The 21,562-nt window shown below is 38.5% G+C and overlaps 2 protein-coding genes across 4 annotated transcripts in view; both read right to left on the bottom strand.

The window, feature by feature from the left end:
• Positions 1–1,629, bottom strand: part of LOC112147105 (SUN domain-containing ossification factor) — a 12,882-nt gene extending 11,253 nt beyond the window's left edge. For both annotated transcript variants that reach the window (XM_024273240.2, XM_024273241.2), the window contains exon 1: positions 1,376–1,629. In XM_024273240.2, the coding sequence (XP_024129008.1) occupies positions 1,376–1,440 (65 nt within the window). In that variant the 5' untranslated portion in view covers positions 1,441–1,629. The remainder of the gene's footprint in view (positions 1–1,375) is intronic.
• A 3,428-nt stretch (positions 1,630–5,057) lies between these two features.
• dnm3b (dynamin 3b) overlaps positions 5,058–21,562 on the bottom strand; it is a 32,034-nt gene continuing 15,529 nt past the window's right edge. For both annotated transcript variants that reach the window (XM_024273243.2, XM_024273242.1), the window contains exons 15-21: positions 18,790–18,903; positions 14,478–14,587; positions 13,439–13,553; positions 12,334–12,501; positions 9,097–9,329; positions 8,829–9,002; positions 5,058–6,676 (exon numbers count right to left, since the gene is read on the bottom strand). In XM_024273243.2, coding sequence (XP_024129011.1) covers positions 6,634–6,676; positions 8,829–9,002; positions 9,097–9,329; positions 12,334–12,501; positions 13,439–13,553; positions 14,478–14,587; positions 18,790–18,903 — 957 coding nt within the window. In that variant the 3' untranslated portion in view covers positions 5,058–6,633. The remainder of the gene's footprint in view (positions 6,677–8,828; positions 9,003–9,096; positions 9,330–12,333; positions 12,502–13,438; positions 13,554–14,477; positions 14,588–18,789; positions 18,904–21,562) is intronic.

Here is a 21,562-nt window from a genome sequence, read left to right as displayed (position 1 = left end):
ATAGACCAAAAAGTAAAAAAAAAATACAGGATCCAACAGTAGACTGTGTAACTGTTGAGCAAAGACAAGTTTCATTTTATGGTGTTTACATTTTTGGAAATGATATGTTAAGAAATACTGCGTTGGTCTTTATAAAGATGGCGCTCTACCTGAGATTAGTCATGCTAGCATTTGGATTTCATCCCAAATTTTAGAAAAATTATCTGATGAACTTTTAACCAGAAAAAAAATCACCAACCATCAATTCTCAAAATAAATTTTCAATACAACTCATTCAAATTGCTTAAAATTCAACATAGATGATAAATAGAGAATGAGGATTTTTCAGGATTACAAAATGAAAGCTTTTCTTGTGATTGTTGCAATATATTAGAAATCAGCAGTGTATTCTATTTTTGTTATTTATTCATTTTATAACTTAAAGTTTGAGCAGAAAAGAAAATAAATAAAAACTGTCAACATCATAATTGATTAATTATACTTTTGTCTACTTTGTGTTGAAATGTTTATTATAAGAGGTCATAGCAACCCTTCCTATGTCATTACCTAACTTTTGAGTGAGCTTCTTGTGAAGTACTATTTATTTTATTCTGGGTTTGGAACTGGATTATTTTAAACAATTAAATAAAAATAAAGAAAGAAAGAGAGGAAAAAAAACAATATATATCTATACATAAATATAACAAACTGAGTTATGGTAATTAGTCGTGCATTGTTATCAATTAATTGATTGTTACTATTTTACTAAACAACATGAGTGCATTTAATGGTGGAAATCAGGATAAAAAACAAAGAATAAAGTCAATATAATGTTGGTTGAAGCTTATATTTAAATATATATATTACATATATATATAAGGCTTTTTTATATGAACAAATCCTAGTAACAATCAGGTTATAGCATTTGTAATGTAGGACAGCTGGAACTCCCAGATTGCCAAACATTTCGGAACCATAAATATTAGCATAAGCAATCCTGAGTGATAATTCATTCAGGTTATTATAATAGTTGTTGGTTTGGTTCACACCTAAACCTTTAAAGCGTAAACAGGAAAAACGACCAAATGAAAACATCTGAAGATGATAAAAGTTGTTCTAAAACGTGAAATAAGAACATGTTTTCCTATTTTATCTTACAGCAGAACAGGCTGAACTACCCGTATCAGTGAGCCGATCACTAACAGTCTGACTTGTCAAAAGTCAAGCCTCCAGGTGCCACATCACAGCATAACGTCAACGCTAGCTTAATGGCTATGCCGGTATAACGGAGACAAGAGACAAATAAAACACCGGAAGAGTTCGTCAGTCTTTTCCTTTTTATTTATTAGCGCTAATAACCAAAGAAAGAAAGAAGAAAAATAGTTTAAGAACTCACCAACATACTACAGCTATATATAGCCACAATGACACACTTCGCCGAAACAATTGTGTCATCTTCATCCCTCTCCGGACGGAACCGACATCCTCACCGAACTACATAAATTAAAAGTCTTTGTTACCCGGTGGCCTCTAACGACGTGAATTCACCCGCTCTATCGTGATAACCGGATGTTTAACGGCACCATTGTGATGCTAACCGCTGCTGCGTATACAACAACCTGCTACTGCTTTCGTCACCCTGAATGGACGTTGAGATAGCCAATGAATGGGAAGCTGCGTAATGACGCAATTCGAATTAACTGGGGTACGCTCGATTCAGGAACCTTGGCTGCCCGAAGTATGCGGTGAGAACGCTACAAAATGTTGACTGAGGTCAGCGAATCATGACTTTAGCATTTCGGAAAGCCCAACGATACTTATAATATTACGAGCTTTAATATTTACGATGAAAAATACATTTTTGACTCCTTTTATTAAATTATGACTGCTATTAATTTAGTTCCCGCCCACCTCACCTTGTAGCTGTAGCTGCAGACAAACCGTGGATGGAGCTGCACTTCAAACCGGAAGTGGAAGTTGGTGATCTCCAAAATTTAAGTTGATTTTTTTTTCTTCAAAGCAACCATTGAAATAGTACACTTTAGGTTTGTTTTATTAAGTATACTGGAGTATAAGTTTAGCAAGTTTACTATAAACCATGTACATGTAGTTTTGGAAGTATACTAATTAGATACTTCTTCAGGTTAAATAGCAGCATTTTATGTTTATAATAAATAGATAGTAAATAAAAAATAAACTTCAAATATACTGCTTCACTTTAGTCCAGACCAAATATACTTGTAGTACTTCAGTAGACTACTTTTTGCTAAGGGCTGAGGGCTGTATACATGAGGATAGCACTAATTACATTATTCAGATGTTTTTTTTTTTTTCCTTTTTATTTTAGTATTAGACAAATGCCATCATTTAGTAAATAAATGTTTCCCTTCGGTGTAGCTAAATCCTTCATATATATATATATATATATATATATATATGTATATTTCTTTATTTTTCTTTTCCTACAATCCAACCAGATTGATCTGTCATAGGTAGAATCAAATTGAATTAAATCCAGTTAAATTGACTTATACCATGAAAAAAAAATCATTAACTCTTGTTTACTTTTTTGTTTGTACACATGTTTTATTTTCCCTTCAAGGAATCTAGGAAACCTTGCCTGTGATGTTCAATATCAGGTATTTATGTCTGAGTCTCTCTGGTTGAAGTTGTCCTGGTTTGATTTTAGGTCAGTGAATTGAATCGATCGAATCATTCAAGCTGAATCAATATCAACCATTAATCATATTGTCAACCACAAACTATGACATAAAACGAATTGGTAAAATGAATAGTTACACTCCTAACACATTTACAGTGACATGACAGTTTTTGGGGTTTGAACACCAGGGGGCGCTCCCACCTAACTTTAAAGAGTTTGACTGAAGTGCTGTTGATGCTGCTGCTGGTAAAGAACTGAAGGAGTTAAAGAGTCAGGGTTCAGGACACTGCAGCCTTTTTCAATCAATAACTGAAATGATCACTAACATAAAAGAGGAAACAACGTCATGGCACTGTTAAATTTGACATTTTTACTTCAATGAAAGTAAGAATAAATAAGCCTCACGTCTTTTACTAAACATTTAAAGCAGGGGTCTCAAACTCAATTCAGCCGGGGGCCACTGGAGGAAGAGTCTTGGTGAGGACGGGGCGCATCAGGATTTTCACAAAAAAAACACTGATAAAACATTCCAATGTTCTCAAATATCTTTGTTTTTTTCACAGAATAATGAATAAAATAAATAAATATATTAAACAATGAATTAAAAAGCAGGCAAATCAGTATGAAAGTTTTTTAGTTCCATCAGACTCTGAATTTTCTTTTATGTTGAATTTCTGACCCATTGAAATTTTAAGTCTCGAAATTAAAAACACTGATTTTTTTTAAGAGAGAAAATATTTTTGGGACCATACAATTTTGTTGTTTAAAAGCAAGGGTTGAAAAAAAAATCAAAATAAAAATTCAGAGGTTAAAAAATTCAGAAAAAATTCTGAGGTCAAGAAAATTCAGAATAAAAATCAGAATAAAAATTCATAGGTTAAGAAAATTCAGAATAAAAATCAGAGGTTAAGAAAATTCAGAATAAAAATTCAGGGGTTAAACAAATTCAGAGGTTAAACAAATTCAGAGTTTAAAAAAATTCAGTCTGGTGGAACTAAAAAACTTCCATAAATCAGTAATAAAATAATAATAATGACCATACAACAGATACATATTACTGAAGAAACCACATATTGACTGGCTGACTAGAGAAAACTAATTATTTTGATTCAGTTTCAAATGTCTATATTAACATCTCCTCCTTTACAGTGACAGAGAATCCCTCCTACCGAGAAAATCTTTGAAGGATTTCATTTTTTGTAGATTTTTGTAGAACTCCTCACAATAAATAAATCTGATCTATGTGTCCTCCATTCATTGGAGGTGTGGGGTGCTCGCGCGCCGTCTGCATCACTGCACATTCGGAGGCTGCTTTCTATGGAGATTCTATGCAAACGTGCCTAGCAGAATATCGGACTTCTACTCGCGTTTGCATGGACTGGAATGCGCGCCGACACAGTCGGTGTGTGAACCTTAAAAGTCACAGACACGCGCACGCAGGTGCGAGCCAAGCTCAGGATCACATGTTAGACAGGCGGGAGCAGCGGATCGCCGCGCGGGGCGGGCTACAGGTTTGTGGCTCGGAGCTTGAGGAGCTCTGATTCAATAGGAACAACCAGCACGTCAAAAAACATATTCCTCAACATCATATGTGTATTAATTCTAAGAGAGACATCCAGACGGAGCTGGTAGCTGAGAAACACCTTTTTTTTTGACAAGCCGCAAGCAGCAAATTCACTGCGTGGGACGCGAGAATTTGTCACGCGAATCGTGTTTGGTGCTTCGTGGCTCCTCCTCCGCCCAGCTGATTGGATGAACGAATGAGTAAGCACTGGACAGCCCGCCGATGTCCCGCCTCCAGAGTCATATACCTCACTGTGATTGGTTCATTCAGCTCTGCACATAACAACTGTCATTCATATCAGCCTCGCGGGCCGCACTAACATTAATCTTTCATATGAAGACGCGGGCCGCAAATTATCATCCTGCGGGCCACAGATGGCCCGTGGGCCGCGAGTTTGAGACCCCTGATTTAAAGTCTATCTACAAAGTAGCTTAGCGGAAAGGTCAGCGGGTATTCCCAAAGACATCAAAATGTGTTCTTTATGATGGACAAAGAAGATTAAGAGGTCAATAACATACTTGCTTAAAGCAGTGCCACACAAAAAGGTCCAAATGTGTAAATGGAAGCTTCATTTGAAAATAGAAATTTCATAAAAAGCTACAAGTATTTTTAAATTAAATAAAATCATGTATTTTTTCATTTTTAACAAGTACTTCAAAAAATAATCAGATTTATGATGTTATAAACACAAATTTGCTGGGACAACTCTTCAAACCAATTACTTTTTCTTTTAATTCTGCTTCTCATGTCTCTCACTATTGCTCTGAATTTTTTAAAAACATGAAAAAATAATAATTTAAGAGTCTCTTCATGCAAATCCACTCACACATTTACTTAAAATAGAGGACAAAGTTTAACATCATGAGGAAGAAGTTTATTTAGGAGCGATACAGACGCACAGAAAATAACAACTAATACATTTCCCAAATTTACCATTATTGTGCCCTAAACATAAAGTCATTTTCTTGCTGGTTTTCAGCAGAACCTTTTTTTTTTTTTTTTTTTTTTTTTTTTTTTTTTTTATATCTGTATTTACCTTTGGCAATCAAGAATTGTCGTTTTTGCCAGTAAGGCAGTCTAAATTGGAAAGCATGTAGTGAATAGAGACAAAGAGAACAGTTTAAGCGTTAGGATTCTTAATAAGGTGTTTACAATCCACAAGTATAGTATCTCCTTATCATTACCTATATACATAAGAACACAATTTAGGCTCACATACACAATAACAAATCGACAGAGAAGCACTTAAACATTGACGATACAACCTCAAGTTCTGATGCAGGCACTGACTAACTGGCTGCCGTGATCGAGGAGACGGAGGTGAGACCAGACAGGAAAGGAGGTTTCAAACCTGAGGGAAATGAATAGTTACAATATATTAAAGCCTTTTTTTTCATTTCTTAGTTATTATGGGAAATAAATTTAGCTTTTACACTGGGTAACAAGCTTCTAAGTGCGAGCCCCAGTCCCGTTCGTCCCACAAGTCAGCATCTGAATCGGAGTTTAAGGCCGTAGGGGGTCACGGTTTGACCATCGATACAGCACAGGTGGACGAGGTTCAACGCATCGGTGAGGCTGTTTTCCACACTGAGAATACTGGAAGGTGCTCCTCAGCCTTGCTATGTGTGTATGGCCGCTACTACAACACAGGAACAACTCACAAACGTTATATTTCAACTCCCTCCCCGCCTGTCCTTCCAGGAGGGAGGGAGGGGTCGTTTGAACGGCATGAAAACAAATGAAACTAAAAAAGAAAAATGAGTAATAATAATAACCACAAACGTGCAGACAAACGGCACATACACGTGAGTTCTCACACACGCCCACGCACAGAAAAACGCATGTTCACGCTTACACTATAAGATACGACTCCTGCTGCTAGTTGAACACCAGGCTGATGAGAAACACTTAGGAGGAAGAGAGGGGGCATTAAACAGCAGCTTAATGCTTTGCTAAATCAAACTCAGCCTACATATAGGCAAATTAGTCTCTCCTTCTTACGCACACAAGCACACCTCACGTACACGCACTCCCATGCAATAAAAGCAGCGTATGTGCCATGCTGCATTCTGGATGACCGTATGACTGCTGAGCTGTTTTTTTTCTTTTTTTTTTTATTGATGTAGCAGCTATGTGGTTGCAGGATATTGTAAGGTGGTGGTGGTGGGGGGGGGCAGGATTGATACTGGGTGATGGAGCTGCTAAGCAAACCTGGATCACAGGCGAGCAACAAGCACACATACACATACACCACAAGACAAGTACCATACTGTACGTAGATATATGGACGTCGTCACCTGCCGGGGGGACTGAGGTTCAGAAGGGGGTCAAAGACTTCAGTGTGTGCACTAAGGAGAGACCAGGACAGCAAAGAGGGGTGGGGGGGTGGCATGGGGCAGATGAGGGTACGAGGCACCCCCTCAGCTGATTATGGGGGGGCTTGTCTTGTTGGAGACGGAGGAGGCCGCCGACTGAGGAGGAAGACATTTACAAATAGTTCAATTAGAAAAAGTGTATCACTGTCATTTTTGACTCACAAGAAAAAATCTATAAAATACTAATGCAACTTTTTCCATAAATGCTAGTAAAAAACTAAGACAACATATTTGATTTAAAAAAAAGAAGTGTTTCCTATCGCATCTACTATCTGCTCCTTGAGGTTGATAACAAACAAATCTTCATAAAAAGAAGGTCATTTTCATAAATTACTTATAATTTCCCCCCAAACATGTTTATCATTATAGACTCTAGAGCAGGGGTGTCAAACTCAATCACACATCCAAAAATCAAAAAAACATCTTAGGTCGCGGGCCAAACAGGATAGACATTTATTGAACACTCTAAAACTAAATTTTTAAAACTTTAAAACCGTAACTTTTAAACATGATTATGAACTAGATGTGTAGCATTACCTGTGTTAAGGGTAGTGTGAATGGTGTAAGCTGAATTAAGCTGCTGAAGCTAATAGCTGAAAATGCCTGAAGATGAAAGCCAGCTAAAATGTTAGATAAATGCCAAATTAGCCTAAAAACTTAAAAACCTTGGTTAGCCAAAACAGCTAGCATGTAGCTGAAAAAATAGCAAAAATTCAAAATAGCCTAAAAACTGAAAAGCCAAAATTAGCCAAAACAGCTATCACGTAGCTGAAATATTTGCTAAACTCCAAAACAGCCTCAAAAACTAAAAAAGCCTAAATTAAAAAAAACAGCTAGCATGTAGTAAAATATTAGCTAAACCCCAAAAACAACCTAAAAAACAAACAAACAAAAAAAGTCTAAATTAGCCCAAATAGCTACCATGTTGCTGAAATATTAGCTAAACAATAACTAGCCCAAAAATCTAAATGCAAGAATAGTCCAAAAAGCTAGCAGAATGCTTATTTTTAAAAACTTAAAAACCGTAATTTTTTAACATAAATATGTATAATAAAAAGGCGGGAATATTATTCCAGAATAAATAAACTTAAACCTTAAACAACTTTCAATATTTTACTCTCCATCAAATATATTTAGTGAACATTATACAAGTTAGAAATGAGCGCAAGATAACATCTGGCCATTAATAACAATAAAATAAAATGATCTGGAGGGCTGGATATAATTACCCGGAGGGCCCGATCTGGCCCCTGGGCCTTGACTTTGACACATGTGCTCTAGAGTCTCTACCACTGAAAAGTTGCACCTAGGATCAATTTTTTTTTTGTTCCAGGTGTTATTTTTGTGAGAGATAACAAACGTTGTCAGTGGTCCAGGGCCGGAGCTATGGAGGACCCCTTCTCCCCATCTAAAGGCTACAATACAACTGCCACCGCGGGATGAGAAGATTTCATGCCGCTGTCCGATTTTTTTTTTTATCGTTAGCGTGGTCATAATGTAGATGGCGGCAGTCTCACGCGGTCGTCAAGCGAGCAGAATTGTCCGCTTTTTATTTACCTCTCAGCTACCAAAGGCGTTTACACATTGTCCAATCAAAGCTGCTGCCGGCAGGCCGTCGATCTGCCCTATGGCCGGCCAGGTGTCCCCTGAATTTAAAATGGCATCTTCCCCGCCAGTCACTAAACTCAAAATGTGCCGGGAAGCCGCTGATCGATATCCACTTTTAGAGAAAATTCATCTGGTCATTATAAAATTTGAAATTTCTCTTAAAACCTCCGTGGTCACCATGTGGCGTGTAAACATGCAACTGCCGCTTCCCAAACCATCCCTGCCAAATTTGCTGAAAACTTATGTTTAGTTTGTCATATGGTGGCATTTTTGTACATGTGACCATAGCCTTACTTCTAAAAAAATCTATATAGTGTGAGACTATCTGGTGCCATGGATTTTAACTCTTTAACACCTGAGACGCTTAAACATAAAATCTCTAGCATACTTTAACTTTTCAACTACTATCACGATCAATGTAATTCTAATAGATTGTGAAGAAGACAATAAATTACAGAAAATCAAAAAACATAAAACATTGAAGCTTGGGTGTTAAAGGCTTAAAAGCAAATCGGACTCCATGCTCATGACTTTTTTAAGCATAAACGTGTCATGACCGATTTTAAGAAGTAAAAACCAAAATAAACATAAAAAAATAAATATGCAAATTGTGTTTTTCCATTTAAGCTTCATTACTCACCTAGGGATGCTAGGTGGGGCCCTGTTTGGGCGGCTGGGAGCCTGAGGGCTGTCGGCGCTGTTATTGAAGGGCCCTAAGGGTCCTGGGCGGTTGGGTGGTGGAGGGGCCCCTCGAGGGGCTGGGCGCTGGCCTGCTGACATCCTTCTGGGGGCAGTGGGACTGGGTGGGGGGGACCTAAAAAGTGGAAAAAAATAGTCATAAATAAGTAGGCAACAATTTGATTTGTTTTGCTGCCACTTTTATCTTTTTAGAATTTTATTTTAATCACCTGCGGCCCCCGGCTCCTCCCATCCAAGAGGTGTCAACAGGTGGAGGCAAGGGCACGCTGATGGTGGAGGTGGAGATGTCACCAATGATGGACAGGGCCTCCTTCAAGGCCTGGTGGGTCCGCAGCACCTCGTCCCTCCTCTGGGCCTGCTCCTGGGACTCGTCCATCAGGGTGTTCTGGTCCCCTGCAGAGTACAGCTGAGCCAGCAGCTCTGCATTGATGAAGTCCTTCACCTGGTGACAGTGAGGAATCACAAAGACACATTTATTATGTGTACAAAAGTATTTTCCTTCAATTTGAGCATGAATTGACTTCAAAACTTCAAAATAATATGATTATGAATACTTTTTTGGCATCATTTTTTAATCATTATGCACACAATATTTAGAAATAAAACCATTTTGCTCAAAATGTGTCGTTTTTTGTGATTAATTTTAGGGCTAGCTTAAATATTAGCCTTAAGAGGTTAAAGTTGTTGATGTTTATAGCACGTCTGATGACTGAAGATTGACTGATAAAAAGAAGTCTCAGCGCATAAAATAGAGCAAAAATGTTTTTATATAAATCCTACAATGGGATTTCATGGATTGTTTTGACATTCCATCTTTCACAGTTGAACTGTATCTACAACAGGCATGTCCAAAGTGTGGCCAAATCTGGCCCACATTAATTTTCCACTGACCCAATTAAAAAAGCAATAATTTCCAGCTCCAAGAACTCTCTAAGAACCAGGATTTCTTGTTTGTGATTAGCTAAATAAATAACATTATAGGCTGTTGACAATCTGTGGCTTTGACCTTTAGAGCCTTAAGGGCAAAACGAGATGCAGAGAACTTTTTACTTCCTGTGATCAAAAGTCAGGGGCGGACTTACCATTAGGCAAAGATAGGCGATCGCCTGGGGCCCCTAACAAACAAGGGCCCTGAGCTGAACATCTAATAAAAGTGTCTAAAATAAATTTCACGTTAATTAACTATTTCATAAAAAAAAACAACCCAAAGTGCTCATCATGTGAAAGTGCTTTGTCTCCCCCCGTTCTTCTGGAACAATGGAATGCTCCAGTGAAACACTTAAGTATCGTCTGTTCAAGAGTTCTATTATAGAGTGAATGCACACTAGACTTTGCCTCATTTCTTTCTACTAGAAATGGGATGATTAATAAATAAGCACATTCAATAAAAATAAGTTATATAAAATACATTTCTTTAACTTTTAAATGTGATTCTAGCTTATAAATTCTTACTAAAAAAAATTTTATTTCTGACATTGATCCTTCTAAAAGTGAACCAGTGAGGAAGTTATATAGGGATTTTTAGTTATTTTTGAAGGATTAAAAAATAAAATATTAACATTTCCCTGTTCAAACTATTTAAATTTAGACCTTAAAGTGAACATTTTACACTAAATAATGTGTAACATTTCATCTGTACCCAGATTTATTGTTGACAAAAGGTTATGTTTCAGCAAAATCCAGCTTTTATTTTGATAGTCTCCTTCTGCTTATTGGTGAGTTCATTTGCATATGATGACTCCATTTGTTTTTAACTTTTTTTTATGGGTCTTGTTATTGTAATCATTAACGGTGCCTCCTGTAGAGAATTTATTGTCAATATTTAAAGTATTAATGTGAGTAGATGTTATGTTTTATGTAACGTATTGCACCCTTGTGCTGCTTCTGTATTGCTGATCCGTACTCAGATCGTCGTTTTAAATGAGAAATTGTTCTCAATCGACCTACCTGATAAATAAAGGTTCAACATCAGCAGCATATTAGCTAAATATTTAGGTAAAAGGCTAAATATTTAACCCTAAGCTTAATATTTAATTTGGACTTTAATATTTATTTAACAAATATAACTATAAAGTTAAAAAATGTAAAAATGTTTTGAACATAAATATGTGGGTCAGATCTAAATATTAATTGAACATTTAGCTTTCTAGCTACTGTAAATATTTAGTTAGATGATGTAACATTTATAAATACATTAATTAACAGGTAAAAATATGCATTTGAAACATTTTTTTTAATTTGCTGATCATTTTTGACTGTGTAACTTTACAAACGACACCCCATACTTCTTCTTTATTTTCTCTCTGGCATTCAAATCAGAAATTCACAGTCAATTCGGAAACATGTATTTAGATGTAATTGTGTTAAATGTAAATCAAAAAGTATCCCATTGCAAAAGGAAAAAAAAAAACATTAAAGAGTTTAGTTGCATTGAAATTATTAAGGGTTTAAGGAATGCTGGCTGAGCAGTTGACCCTCACACATTTACATCTCACCACCTCATTGCACAAAGTTTTGAACCCTTGAGCTATAAAGAACAACACAGACCTCTCTCATCGTTTTAGGTGGGACAAACTGAAGAACTGGTCGCAGCTAAATACTTTTTTACTGTTAGTCACATCTGATCTGATTGCTCTGTTCTGAAATTGATCCACAAAATGTATTTTTGCACAAGTTTGATGTGGTTTTAAAAGCTTTTTCTGCAACATATTTTACATTTTAATTTATCAATTTAATCAGAATAAATACATTAGCAATTTCAGTGGAATGTTTGCCTTTTTTTGTTATTATTTTTGCTTTTGCATCTACCCATTCCTTTTCTGAACCCGCTGTCTCCCTTTTAGGGTCAAGGGGGTCACTGAAACCAACCCAGAAACTGTTGGGTGAAGATGGGGTACACCCAAAACTAGTCGCCGGTCTCTTGCAGGGCCACACACTCACACAAAAATCACAATAAAATCACCCAAAAAATGACCAAACGTAATAAACAGGCCCAGTTGAGTTTTGGAAAATGGAAGTTCTCAACAACAGCAGCATGTCTTATAAACTAGTTTAAGATTAAAAAAATTAAGTATAAAATCCTTACACTCATTTTGAAAGCCATCAGTAGCTTTGTCCCTTCAACTTTTCAACTCTCCTCCAAATTTTCACAATTTTTCCCTCGGATTCTCTTCCTCCACTCACCAGACTATACCATCCGCACCACGGGGGGCAGAGATTTTCCACATTCTGCCCCAAAACTTTGGAACCACAAGACAAGTTCCCTCCTATTCAGAATATTGACTCAACTGCAGAATTTAAAGCTAAACTCATTTGTTTGAAGAAGCGTTCAATTAATAATCTCATTTGTGACCTTGAGTGTTCTGAAAAGCCCTTTAAATCATATTAATTATGACTTTGACAGTAGATCATGATGCACTGACAGAAGCTTTTTTTTTTGGTCTTACATTGTTGATCATCAGGTGCATGATGGTCTTGGGAATAAGGTCCCGAACGCATTTGTTGACGATGGCCATGTACGAGTCCACCAGGTTGCGAATGGTTTCCACTTTCCGCTCCAGCTGAGGGTCCATGGAGAAATTATCTGAGGTGGTGGTGGTGGATTCACTCTCCACCTGCACGCAAACAGAGGAAAAATGTGTTCATTTATTTTAGCAGGAAAAAGGGAAGATTTGTCTGTCATTTATAAAACATAAATATAAAACAAACCTTTTTTAGTGTGTCAAAAATAGAATAGAAACATACAAAAAAGCATTTAAAAAAAAAAGGAATAGTTTATAACTTTTGACAAAGTTTCACGACTCCCTTTCAAAATAAGACATCCTGTGCCACATAGGATCCTCTCACTGCAGCAAATAAAGTAGTGGGCAACAGGGAAAAAAACCCGTTATATACAGTTTATTTTTGTTTACTTAAATTCGTAAACTAAACTAACTCAAATCTTTTTTTTTTATTTCAAAAATAGAATATTTGCCTCACAATCCAGTGCACTTAATGTAGGAATTCTGGTTGTGCTCTAGTATGATTGTGGTAATCTATAAGGCTACATGGCTTGATGGATTGTTAGAGCATTATGGGTAATGTAGTCAGAAGCCTGTATGTATGAAGGTTCATTTTTCCAAATGTTTTCACTTAATGCGTCTTTTACACTGTAAAAAGTGAAACGTTGGATTAATTGACAAAAGTTCTGTAATTTTTTGCTTTTAAATTAGCTTTATCAAATTAATTTTTTAAGTTAAGTAAACCATCAACTTACATTTTTAATTTGATGAAAACTATACATTTTAAAAATATCAAATTACAGAATTTGTGTTAATTGATTCAAACTTTTCACTTTGTTCAGTGTAGTCCAAAAAAATGTGGAACTCTTTAAAATGAAAAAACGTTTTCTTTTTCTTTAACCAGAGAGCCACAATGGATGGAAGGGTAAAGTCTGAAGTTGCAGACCCTGAGACAGGCGTTTGTGAAAATGTTTTCCTGTCAAATTGGAGCTGGAATTGTGGGAATGCAAAGGGACGTGTTTGGATCAGTCGGAGCGGCGTGATCACAAACCGTGGTGGTCTTCTCGGGGTAGACCCCGGCACGGAGGAGAGATGACTTCCAGCTGTCCACGTCATCCTGAGAGTCACAGGCCAACTCCAAAGTGCGGTTGTCCTTATAAACATTCCTAAACAGTGGAAGTGAGCAATCGAGGAATGAAAAAAAGGAAAAAAATCAGAAAAATCTGTCACAATAGACCAAACACTGCATAATGTCCTGATCCGAAAAGTTTGATTATAAAAAAAAATTAAAAAGTGGAGGTTTCATTTAGGTTATTTTTTTGAGTAAACATGAAATCAATGAAATGCTGGTAAAAAAAATAAAGATTGAAGTATTTTGTCTCAAACTGCAAATTTTTTAAGAATCAAATGTATGTGAGCTTCATCTAAAATGTGTTAAAAAATAACAAAAATGATTGAAAGATTAAACTGATTTACATTTGCTCTTCGTATTTCACCCCTCCCCAGAGAATGACATATTCATAATTAAAAAAAAAACACTGGGAATGCTTTGAAAATAGATCAAAACTGTTTTTAAAGATATCAAATAAAGATTTGATTTGAAGTTAAATAAAACTATAAATAACGTGCAAAGTAAAGCTCGATTTTTACATTTTTTGGGTGCTCTTATAGGTATTTTTTATCATCACTTTAAGTCCGCATATGCTGCTGTTTCACATTTTCCCTCAACCCCCCCAAGATGTTATGGGAGAAGAAACGGACACGTTGCAACAATTACTCAAAGTTCAGGCATGACATTTAACATTCCTGCTCTGATTCAGCGCGGCGTGAATACATTAGGGCCCGCTCGGGACGCCTTGTTTTCTTTTCATCATTATCACCAGCGGGTTATAACCGCGTCGTGAGGATAACAATCCGTGCTACTTTCTGCTTGTGCATTCACTTCTAATATATGCGGGCTCACATATGGTGTGTGACACATAACCCTGAGACATATTTTGCTCTTTGCGTAACCTGGAACTGCTGCTTCTCTTCACAGATTTATGGAGAAATTGGTAAAAAAAAGAAAGAGAAAGATGTTTTCAGCAAACCTGGACTCTGTGTTGAAGATGCAGAATATGTGCTTGCTTGACATGAAACTTTTCTCCACGTCGCGGACCTTCAGGTTGTCCAGCGGCAGCATGTACTTCTTCTCTTTCTCCTGTGGAGGTCAGAGGTCAGCGTCTTTTGAGGGATTTTTTTTTTTAAGTCATGTAAAAGGAGCGGTCAGATTTTGAAACTCTGGGTACACTTGGAGAAAAGAAAAGGGGAAAAGACAGAAGGGAGGTGGAATGGGGGGAGAGTGGGAGGTAAGGGTGGGGAAGGGGAGCCGGAGAAAGAGAATGGGAGCACATGTGGAAGTCATTACGGCGTGGGTCAAGGCGCAGTCGTTCTTCACAGTTCGGGCTGGTAGCAAACGGCTGGTGTTGTGGCGGTGGCGGTGGGGACACTCTCCCATGTTAAAGCCCCGGAGGTCCAGATGAGGCGCCGCCACTAAAAAGAGCGGCCGGCGACAACCCCCCCCCCCTCACTTTGGCTCTGAACTTCACACTTCATCCCAGCCTATCTTTCTTAACGCTGTCATTTTTTTTCCTTCATCCCACCCCCTCAATATTTTTTCAATATTTTTTCTTTCCATTCCAGAGGGGCCCACTTCCTGCCTGATTTTTTTTTTCCTTTTTTCAAGGAGGGAGATTAAATGACAGCCTGGCGTTAAAACTCAACATCTGGTAGTGCTTAGCAGCACACAGAGCAGCAGGGAAAGGAGGGAGAAGTTAAAGAGACGGCGGCTCCAGGACCCAGACCCTGAAGCGGATCTGCAGAACCCCGAAGAAGGTCCGCATCTGCCGGGACGCTTTTGGGAACTCAAAGGTTGACGGGTGCAGGTAAGAATCGGACGAAAAGCTGCAAAACTCGGTGCGATTCCCCAAAGGGGTCACTCCTGTCCATATATGGTCACCGCCGTCCCCTCCCTCTTCCTCCCCCTTTCTCCCAGACTCCCCCCACCCCTCTCTGCCGTCTCTCTCTTTCCCTCTTTTTTGTAATATCCCCTCCCTGAATGCGCAGCCAGTGTGTCCCGGTCGTCTGAGCGAATATGCCACGTCAAGGCTGGATACTCTTCGTGGCCGGCGTGACCGAAGCGGAGCGCGATGGGAGCCAGGGCTCCGACGCACAAATAAACACTCCGAGAAAGGTGCGGCGACGGCGGGAAAAGGGGGGACGGTCGGAGGACGCCGGGGGTTTTCCATAGATGGGATCCTTTTGCTGCCAGAGTGGACGAGAGGCGAAAGAGACGACCCGCGCCAAGATCATCTGGAAAGCAGCACGAAAGGCCTGGCTCTCCATTCCGGCTCCGTCCACCCAGTGTTCAGACTACCTGTTCATTGTCATACTGGTGTACAGTAGTCTGCACATTGGTTAGACTGGGCCCGGACTCTCCTCTGTCCGTCCGTCTGTCTGTCCGTCTCTCTGAAAGATGCATTTTTTAACACTTCCACCTTTCTGTGCGTGCACTCTTTCCCTTTCCGACCTTTACAGAATAAACATGTCACCGGGTTTTCAAACTAATCTGACCATCGGGATCGACCCGTTGAGCCCAAAGGCAGCTGGGGAACTCACAAAGCAGTGAGCTCACATAATTAATAGCATGAATGAGTAAGTGTGCAGGCTGCTCGCGCTCTGATGAAGATGTGGTCCGCTGGAAGGGGGAGGAGCCAATGTGGCTGCAAAGCATCAAACACGAGCCAAAGGAACGAAGGGCCAATCAATCAAGCAGAGTTTGAAAATACACCCCAAGCAGCTCTTTCAATGGGCGTTGAGTACTAACAACTGTTCTTTACGCTTTTATAACCAAATATGCAACATAGCTTCACCACAGAGGAACTTTGACCTTTTTTAGAGTTGATGTGAAACTAGGAGTAGAATCGGAGGGGAGTTGTATTGATGTCTAATACAAGTGTTTGTCTCCGCCAGAGTACTGGAGGCTGATGTTTGGATTAAAAACCCTGTGATTTTTCTGCCAAGAATGCGAGATCCAAAGTTCCAAAGCAACTGCCAGCCACATTAAGGGAGGGAGGAGAGAGCGCATCTGTGCGCGCGCACAAACTATGCAACTGTAGAAAGTTCGGGGAGTAGATGCACAAAGTCTGTAATTTGCGACCGCACGGACGTCTGAATGTGCTCTCTCGTGTATTTTTGGGCGAACGTTGGGGCTGGGAGCTCTGGGTCTGTTCCACATTTGCAAAAAGAAGAAGCGGATGCCTAAGACTCCCCAGTGGAAAGAGGTGGGGGAAAAAAAAAAAAGAGGGAAAGCCGAGACAAAAGGGGAGAAAAAACTGGGAGAGAACTCTGAAAATGGGACTCCTTGCCAAACTCGTCACATATGGGAATGGTGGAGCAAACTGCTTCATCATGCTGATGATGCAGCGGCAAACAATGTCCAGAAACAGCCTAGTTGATGGTGTGCGGTTGGGCCTCAATGTTCTCTGCTGAAACTCTTGCAGGAGAAAGGAGCTGAAAGTTGCAGTGTGTCTGCCTATCTACACTTGCTGTGCAGAATATCCTCCAACCTGTACAGCAGGCACAGACAGGCAGATAAACAAAACGGAGCGCTACAGCAAACCTGCATCCTGTTGACTCAACTGGAATCACAAATGCTTTGTTGTTTCGAATTGACTGTATAAGTGCAGAAATAAAGATTGCAAAAAACTGGAACATTCAAGAGAAATCTCTGTATCGTCTATAAATTAAAATTTAATTCTTCGTTTTTTATTATTATTATTTTAAGAGCTTAAAATATGCAGTTGTGCGAGTATTTTTTATAGTATTTGAAATAAGTTAAAATAAAAATTTGCCAAGACAAAAGAAATGGTTCATAGAGAATAAACTAGCAAAAAATAAATAATAAAATGCTAATTCAATATGGCATTATCTCAATCTTCCTTGGAATTTTTCTAACAATAGTTTCTCGTTTTGGCTCTGATGTTGCTGCTCCAACAAATGACTAAAAACTTCCAAAAACTGAAACTAGTTCAGAAGTATACATTTCTGTTCTAAATGTCAATTTTCCTCTTTATTTATCTTAAGCTGGTTAAGCACTTATGCTGTGAACTGGTCAACAATGCCAAATTATTTTCTCACATCACTGAAATGTAAATAAATCTGGCTTAAAAAAAAGGAAAAATAATCATTTTGATTGAATGTTACAAGCAAAAATGTCAATTCTAAAAAAAAAAAAAAAAAATTGAGAAACTTGAATTCAAAACAATAAATTTCATGTGATAAAACAATAAGAAGTCCAACAAGATTCTAAACTAACCAATCAGAAGTCAGAAGATTTCACAGCTAATGACTACTTCCTTCTCTCTCATTGTTAAAGGGTTACCAAACCCTAAATCAACTTTTTTTGCCTGTTGACCTCTATAAATGGGGCTTGAAAAGTGCTGTCTGTTGATCATTGCTGCATTTTTGACAACTTAAAATAAACTTGTTAAATTCCTGAAATGATCATCTAAAACCGCTTGTGTGCTGCCCTCTACAGGTTGAAACGAGGTATTACAGTTGAATTTTGTGATTGGTCAACTGGTGTAAGTTCCACGTCATTTCAGAAGTTTGACGTCACCACGCTCTGAGCTCCAGTGTAAAAGCCACGCCCATCTTTGATTCTGTAAAGGTTATTGCGTTAGCTTTAGCATGCCTCGTGTCTTGTACAACTTTCCAGTGGACCTGGAAGTTAGACAACAGTGGTTTAGTGCAATTGACATTGAATCTAGCGAACTCTGTCCTGGTGATGGATTCACAATGAACATTTCACTCTGGATTGTTTGCTTAATACGTTAGTCTTTATTAGCTTATGATGCTAGCGTCATTTCACCACTGAGACACGGGTCCCTTCAGTCTGGACCATGAGTGCCTGTCTCGGAGGAGAAAAATCCTCAACCTCCACAGAAGTTAGTTATTCAAAGAGGAGAGGTAGATTTGTCTTTTCATCCAGCTACACTTTTAAAACACTTGGGTTATTACTTCAATCCATTAATTTTGGGTTAATTTGAATTTTTGGGGGGGATTTATAGTTGTTTTATTTTAATCCAATTTAAGTTTTTTTCTTTCTGAATTAAAATTACCCAGTAAAAAGTTTTAAACCTAGAAAAAAAGAAAAAACAACCCAAGGTGGGTTATACTTTTAATTGTGGAGTTTTTAGAGTGTAGTTTCCCCCGTTTAATGAATTTCTCTTAATCTTGATGCTTTCGGAGGAGTTTTGATCCTGTATGGACGTTTGTGGTCGTTGTTGGTTTGTTGTGAATCCGAGTGGGCTGGCGGCGATGTGGGAATAAATCAACATCAAACCTTGAGCAACGACTCACCTCATCATCCTTGAACCAGGAGAGGCTCTCGGCCGTCAGTACAAACCAGTACTCCTTAGCTCCTCCCTTCATGATGCTGATGTTGTTGATGGTCAGCCAGCCTTTGCGGATGACCTGCGGAGATGCCAAAGAAAATGAGTGCGGAGAACACAAACCTTCTGCTTCAAGAAGAAACAAAAACAGACCGACAGTACCTTTTTCTCTGTAAAAACAGATTTTTGTTTAAAACCTAACCACCTTTTGGCATGTGGTTAAGAAGTGTTCAGCGAATCATCAAGCGGTGAAATGCTTGTGAAGGTTAGGCGTGTCACTGAGTGTGACTCAACAGAGCCGGGCATGTGACTGTGCGGCCGTGCGGGCTCATACCGGGAGCTGTGCTCACAGAGAGACGCTGGTGTTAGTGACCACCGTGTTAAGTGGTTCAAGCACACAATAAAGCATGTTTGTGTCCTCTGCCTTAGCCGTATTAACCCTACAAGTCCAACAGGCCTGTGGGCACGGTGCCAGGTGATTATTAGGTTAGATTACTGTCAGACTCGGACCGCCTTAGACTCACTAAGGAGGTTACCCAAATCATTATGCTGCTTTTCTCCCTTGAATCCCGTTTGAGGTTGAAACAACACAAGAAATGTGTTTTAAATCGTGTCTGAGCTCCCAAAATGTTAGATTTTTTTTAGATCTCGGAGGCAACCCCTTGTAGTCTGCGGTTGATGGTGGTTAAAGGCGGTGTTAGGAGAGTGTAAGTTAGAGTAAACTCTTACAATCTGGCCTGAGGCGGGAGGAGAGGAGGCCTGCAACAGGAGTGAATGTTGAGGTTTTTAAGCACACGGAAAGAACAGAAAGGTCTAAGCACCCCAAGGAAAGGCCTAATTAATTAGCACTCTCGATCCGTTCGGAAAAATGAGGAAATGGTTAGATTTGGAAGAACCGGTGCTGAAAAGGGCACCACACGATGGGGCAGAGGTGTAACTGCAGGCAGAAATGACATTGCAAAACCATACCTACAATGAGCCATACTCACCTGCAGACACCCTTAAGGGGGCAGCTGAGATTCTCACTAAGGGATGGGGATGAAATGCAAGGTGGCACCTTAATGACACAGGAGGGGGTTCAAAACAAAGGGAAATGTCTCAACAACAACACCCAAAAAATGATGGTGGCAGAAAGTAAAAGAAACCTAACGTGATTCTTCAAAGTGCAACATAAAATAAAACAAAATACAAAAAGCTTTGTTTGGATCTAGAACCAAATTTAAACAACAGAGCATGCATGACTAGACACAACCAACTATGACATCTATTAAACTGCTTTGGTGCTGTTTAATAGTTTGGCTTCAGTGGAAGATAGTGATCTTGACACTGAGCCAAACCAAAGAAGTGGTGTGGAAATTGGGGGAAATATCATCAACTTGTACTTGTATTTCAGGCCAAACACTTTATTTTAACCTTTGACTGTAGAAAAGAACTGGACTGAGTGACACCTCCCCCCTCGGATTCCAAATAAGTTCTAATTGGTCTCAAAAAGCAGAAATTCCATATTTTTATTGAGGAATAAACATCAGTCCTTCTAATTGTCAGAATAATATAATATGATATAATATAATATAACATAATATAATATAATATAATATAATATAATATAATATAATATAATATAATATAATATAATATAATATAATATAATATAATATAATATTTTTTTTTCATATTTTTGCTGTAGTGCAAGTCATTCAAGTTATAAACTGACCAATCAGACGTCTCAATAAAAGCAGTTTGCCTTGTGTCGAATGTTCAAAGCGTTTGATAACCAGATTTTCCTAAGCCTGCTTTCAGTTTAAGGGGTGTGGCCTTCTAACATGCTCACTACTGATTGGAGAGAGTGGTTGCCATCGAAATGTAGACTAGGACCAACACAGACCAATCAGAGGACGTCTGGTTCCAACATGGTAATGAACCAATTATGGAAAAATTGACTTCATTTGGTTGGAACAATAAGTAAGCTGTTTTCTATGGGTGACTATCTCTGTCCAGTTCTCTATATACAGTCAAGGATCTTAATCCATAAATATTTCATGCTTTTATACTGTGTTCTTGTAATTCAGACTAGGAAGACCACTAAAAAGAGAAAAGAGGGAAATAATGAAAATAAGAGAAATATCACCTCTCCAAGGTAATGCAAGGTTTGCCTTAGCATCAAAACAGGGAGGTATTTTCAGTAATTTTTATGACTATTTGATTTATTTTAATGACTGACTTTTTACACTCTATTATTCTTTTGCAGAGATACAAAAAAAAAATCCAAAAACTGCAGATTTGTTTGGACACAATCTGAAGGTGAGGTCAAAAGTTCTGACCTACAAGCAGAAGAAAGTTCAGAAACTTCTATTTGACGTTTGGCAATATGGAATTATTTTAGTCCAGACATCAAAGAATATTGTGGGTCATTTAAACCTTCTCCAGAGATCCACTTCCTGAAGCCCTGATGCACCAGAGAGCCTTGACTGTATATGAGAATTGGACTGAGTGACCCCTTGTCCTCTATTCCAAATAGGAAGTACATGCTGGTTACAAGGAGGCAAAATCCCTCATACTTCTATTGAGAAGCTATTACTGAGTCGTCTATCAAATAGAGTGCAAGTTATCCACGTTATAAACTGACCAATCAGAAGCCTCAACAAAAGGTGAAAGTTCAAAACATTAGATTGACAGATTCTCCAATTTTGAGTGGTAGAGGTGTGGACTAGAGAGTGGTTGCCATAGAAATGTTGATTCGG

Source organism: Oryzias melastigma, linkage group LG17 (genome assembly GCF_002922805.2).
Source record: "Oryzias melastigma strain HK-1 linkage group LG17, ASM292280v2, whole genome shotgun sequence".
Lineage (NCBI taxonomy): Eukaryota > Metazoa > Chordata > Actinopteri > Beloniformes > Adrianichthyidae > Oryzias > Oryzias melastigma.
Note: the sequence above shows the minus strand (reverse complement) of the source record. Positions and strands in the feature narration are given on the sequence as shown.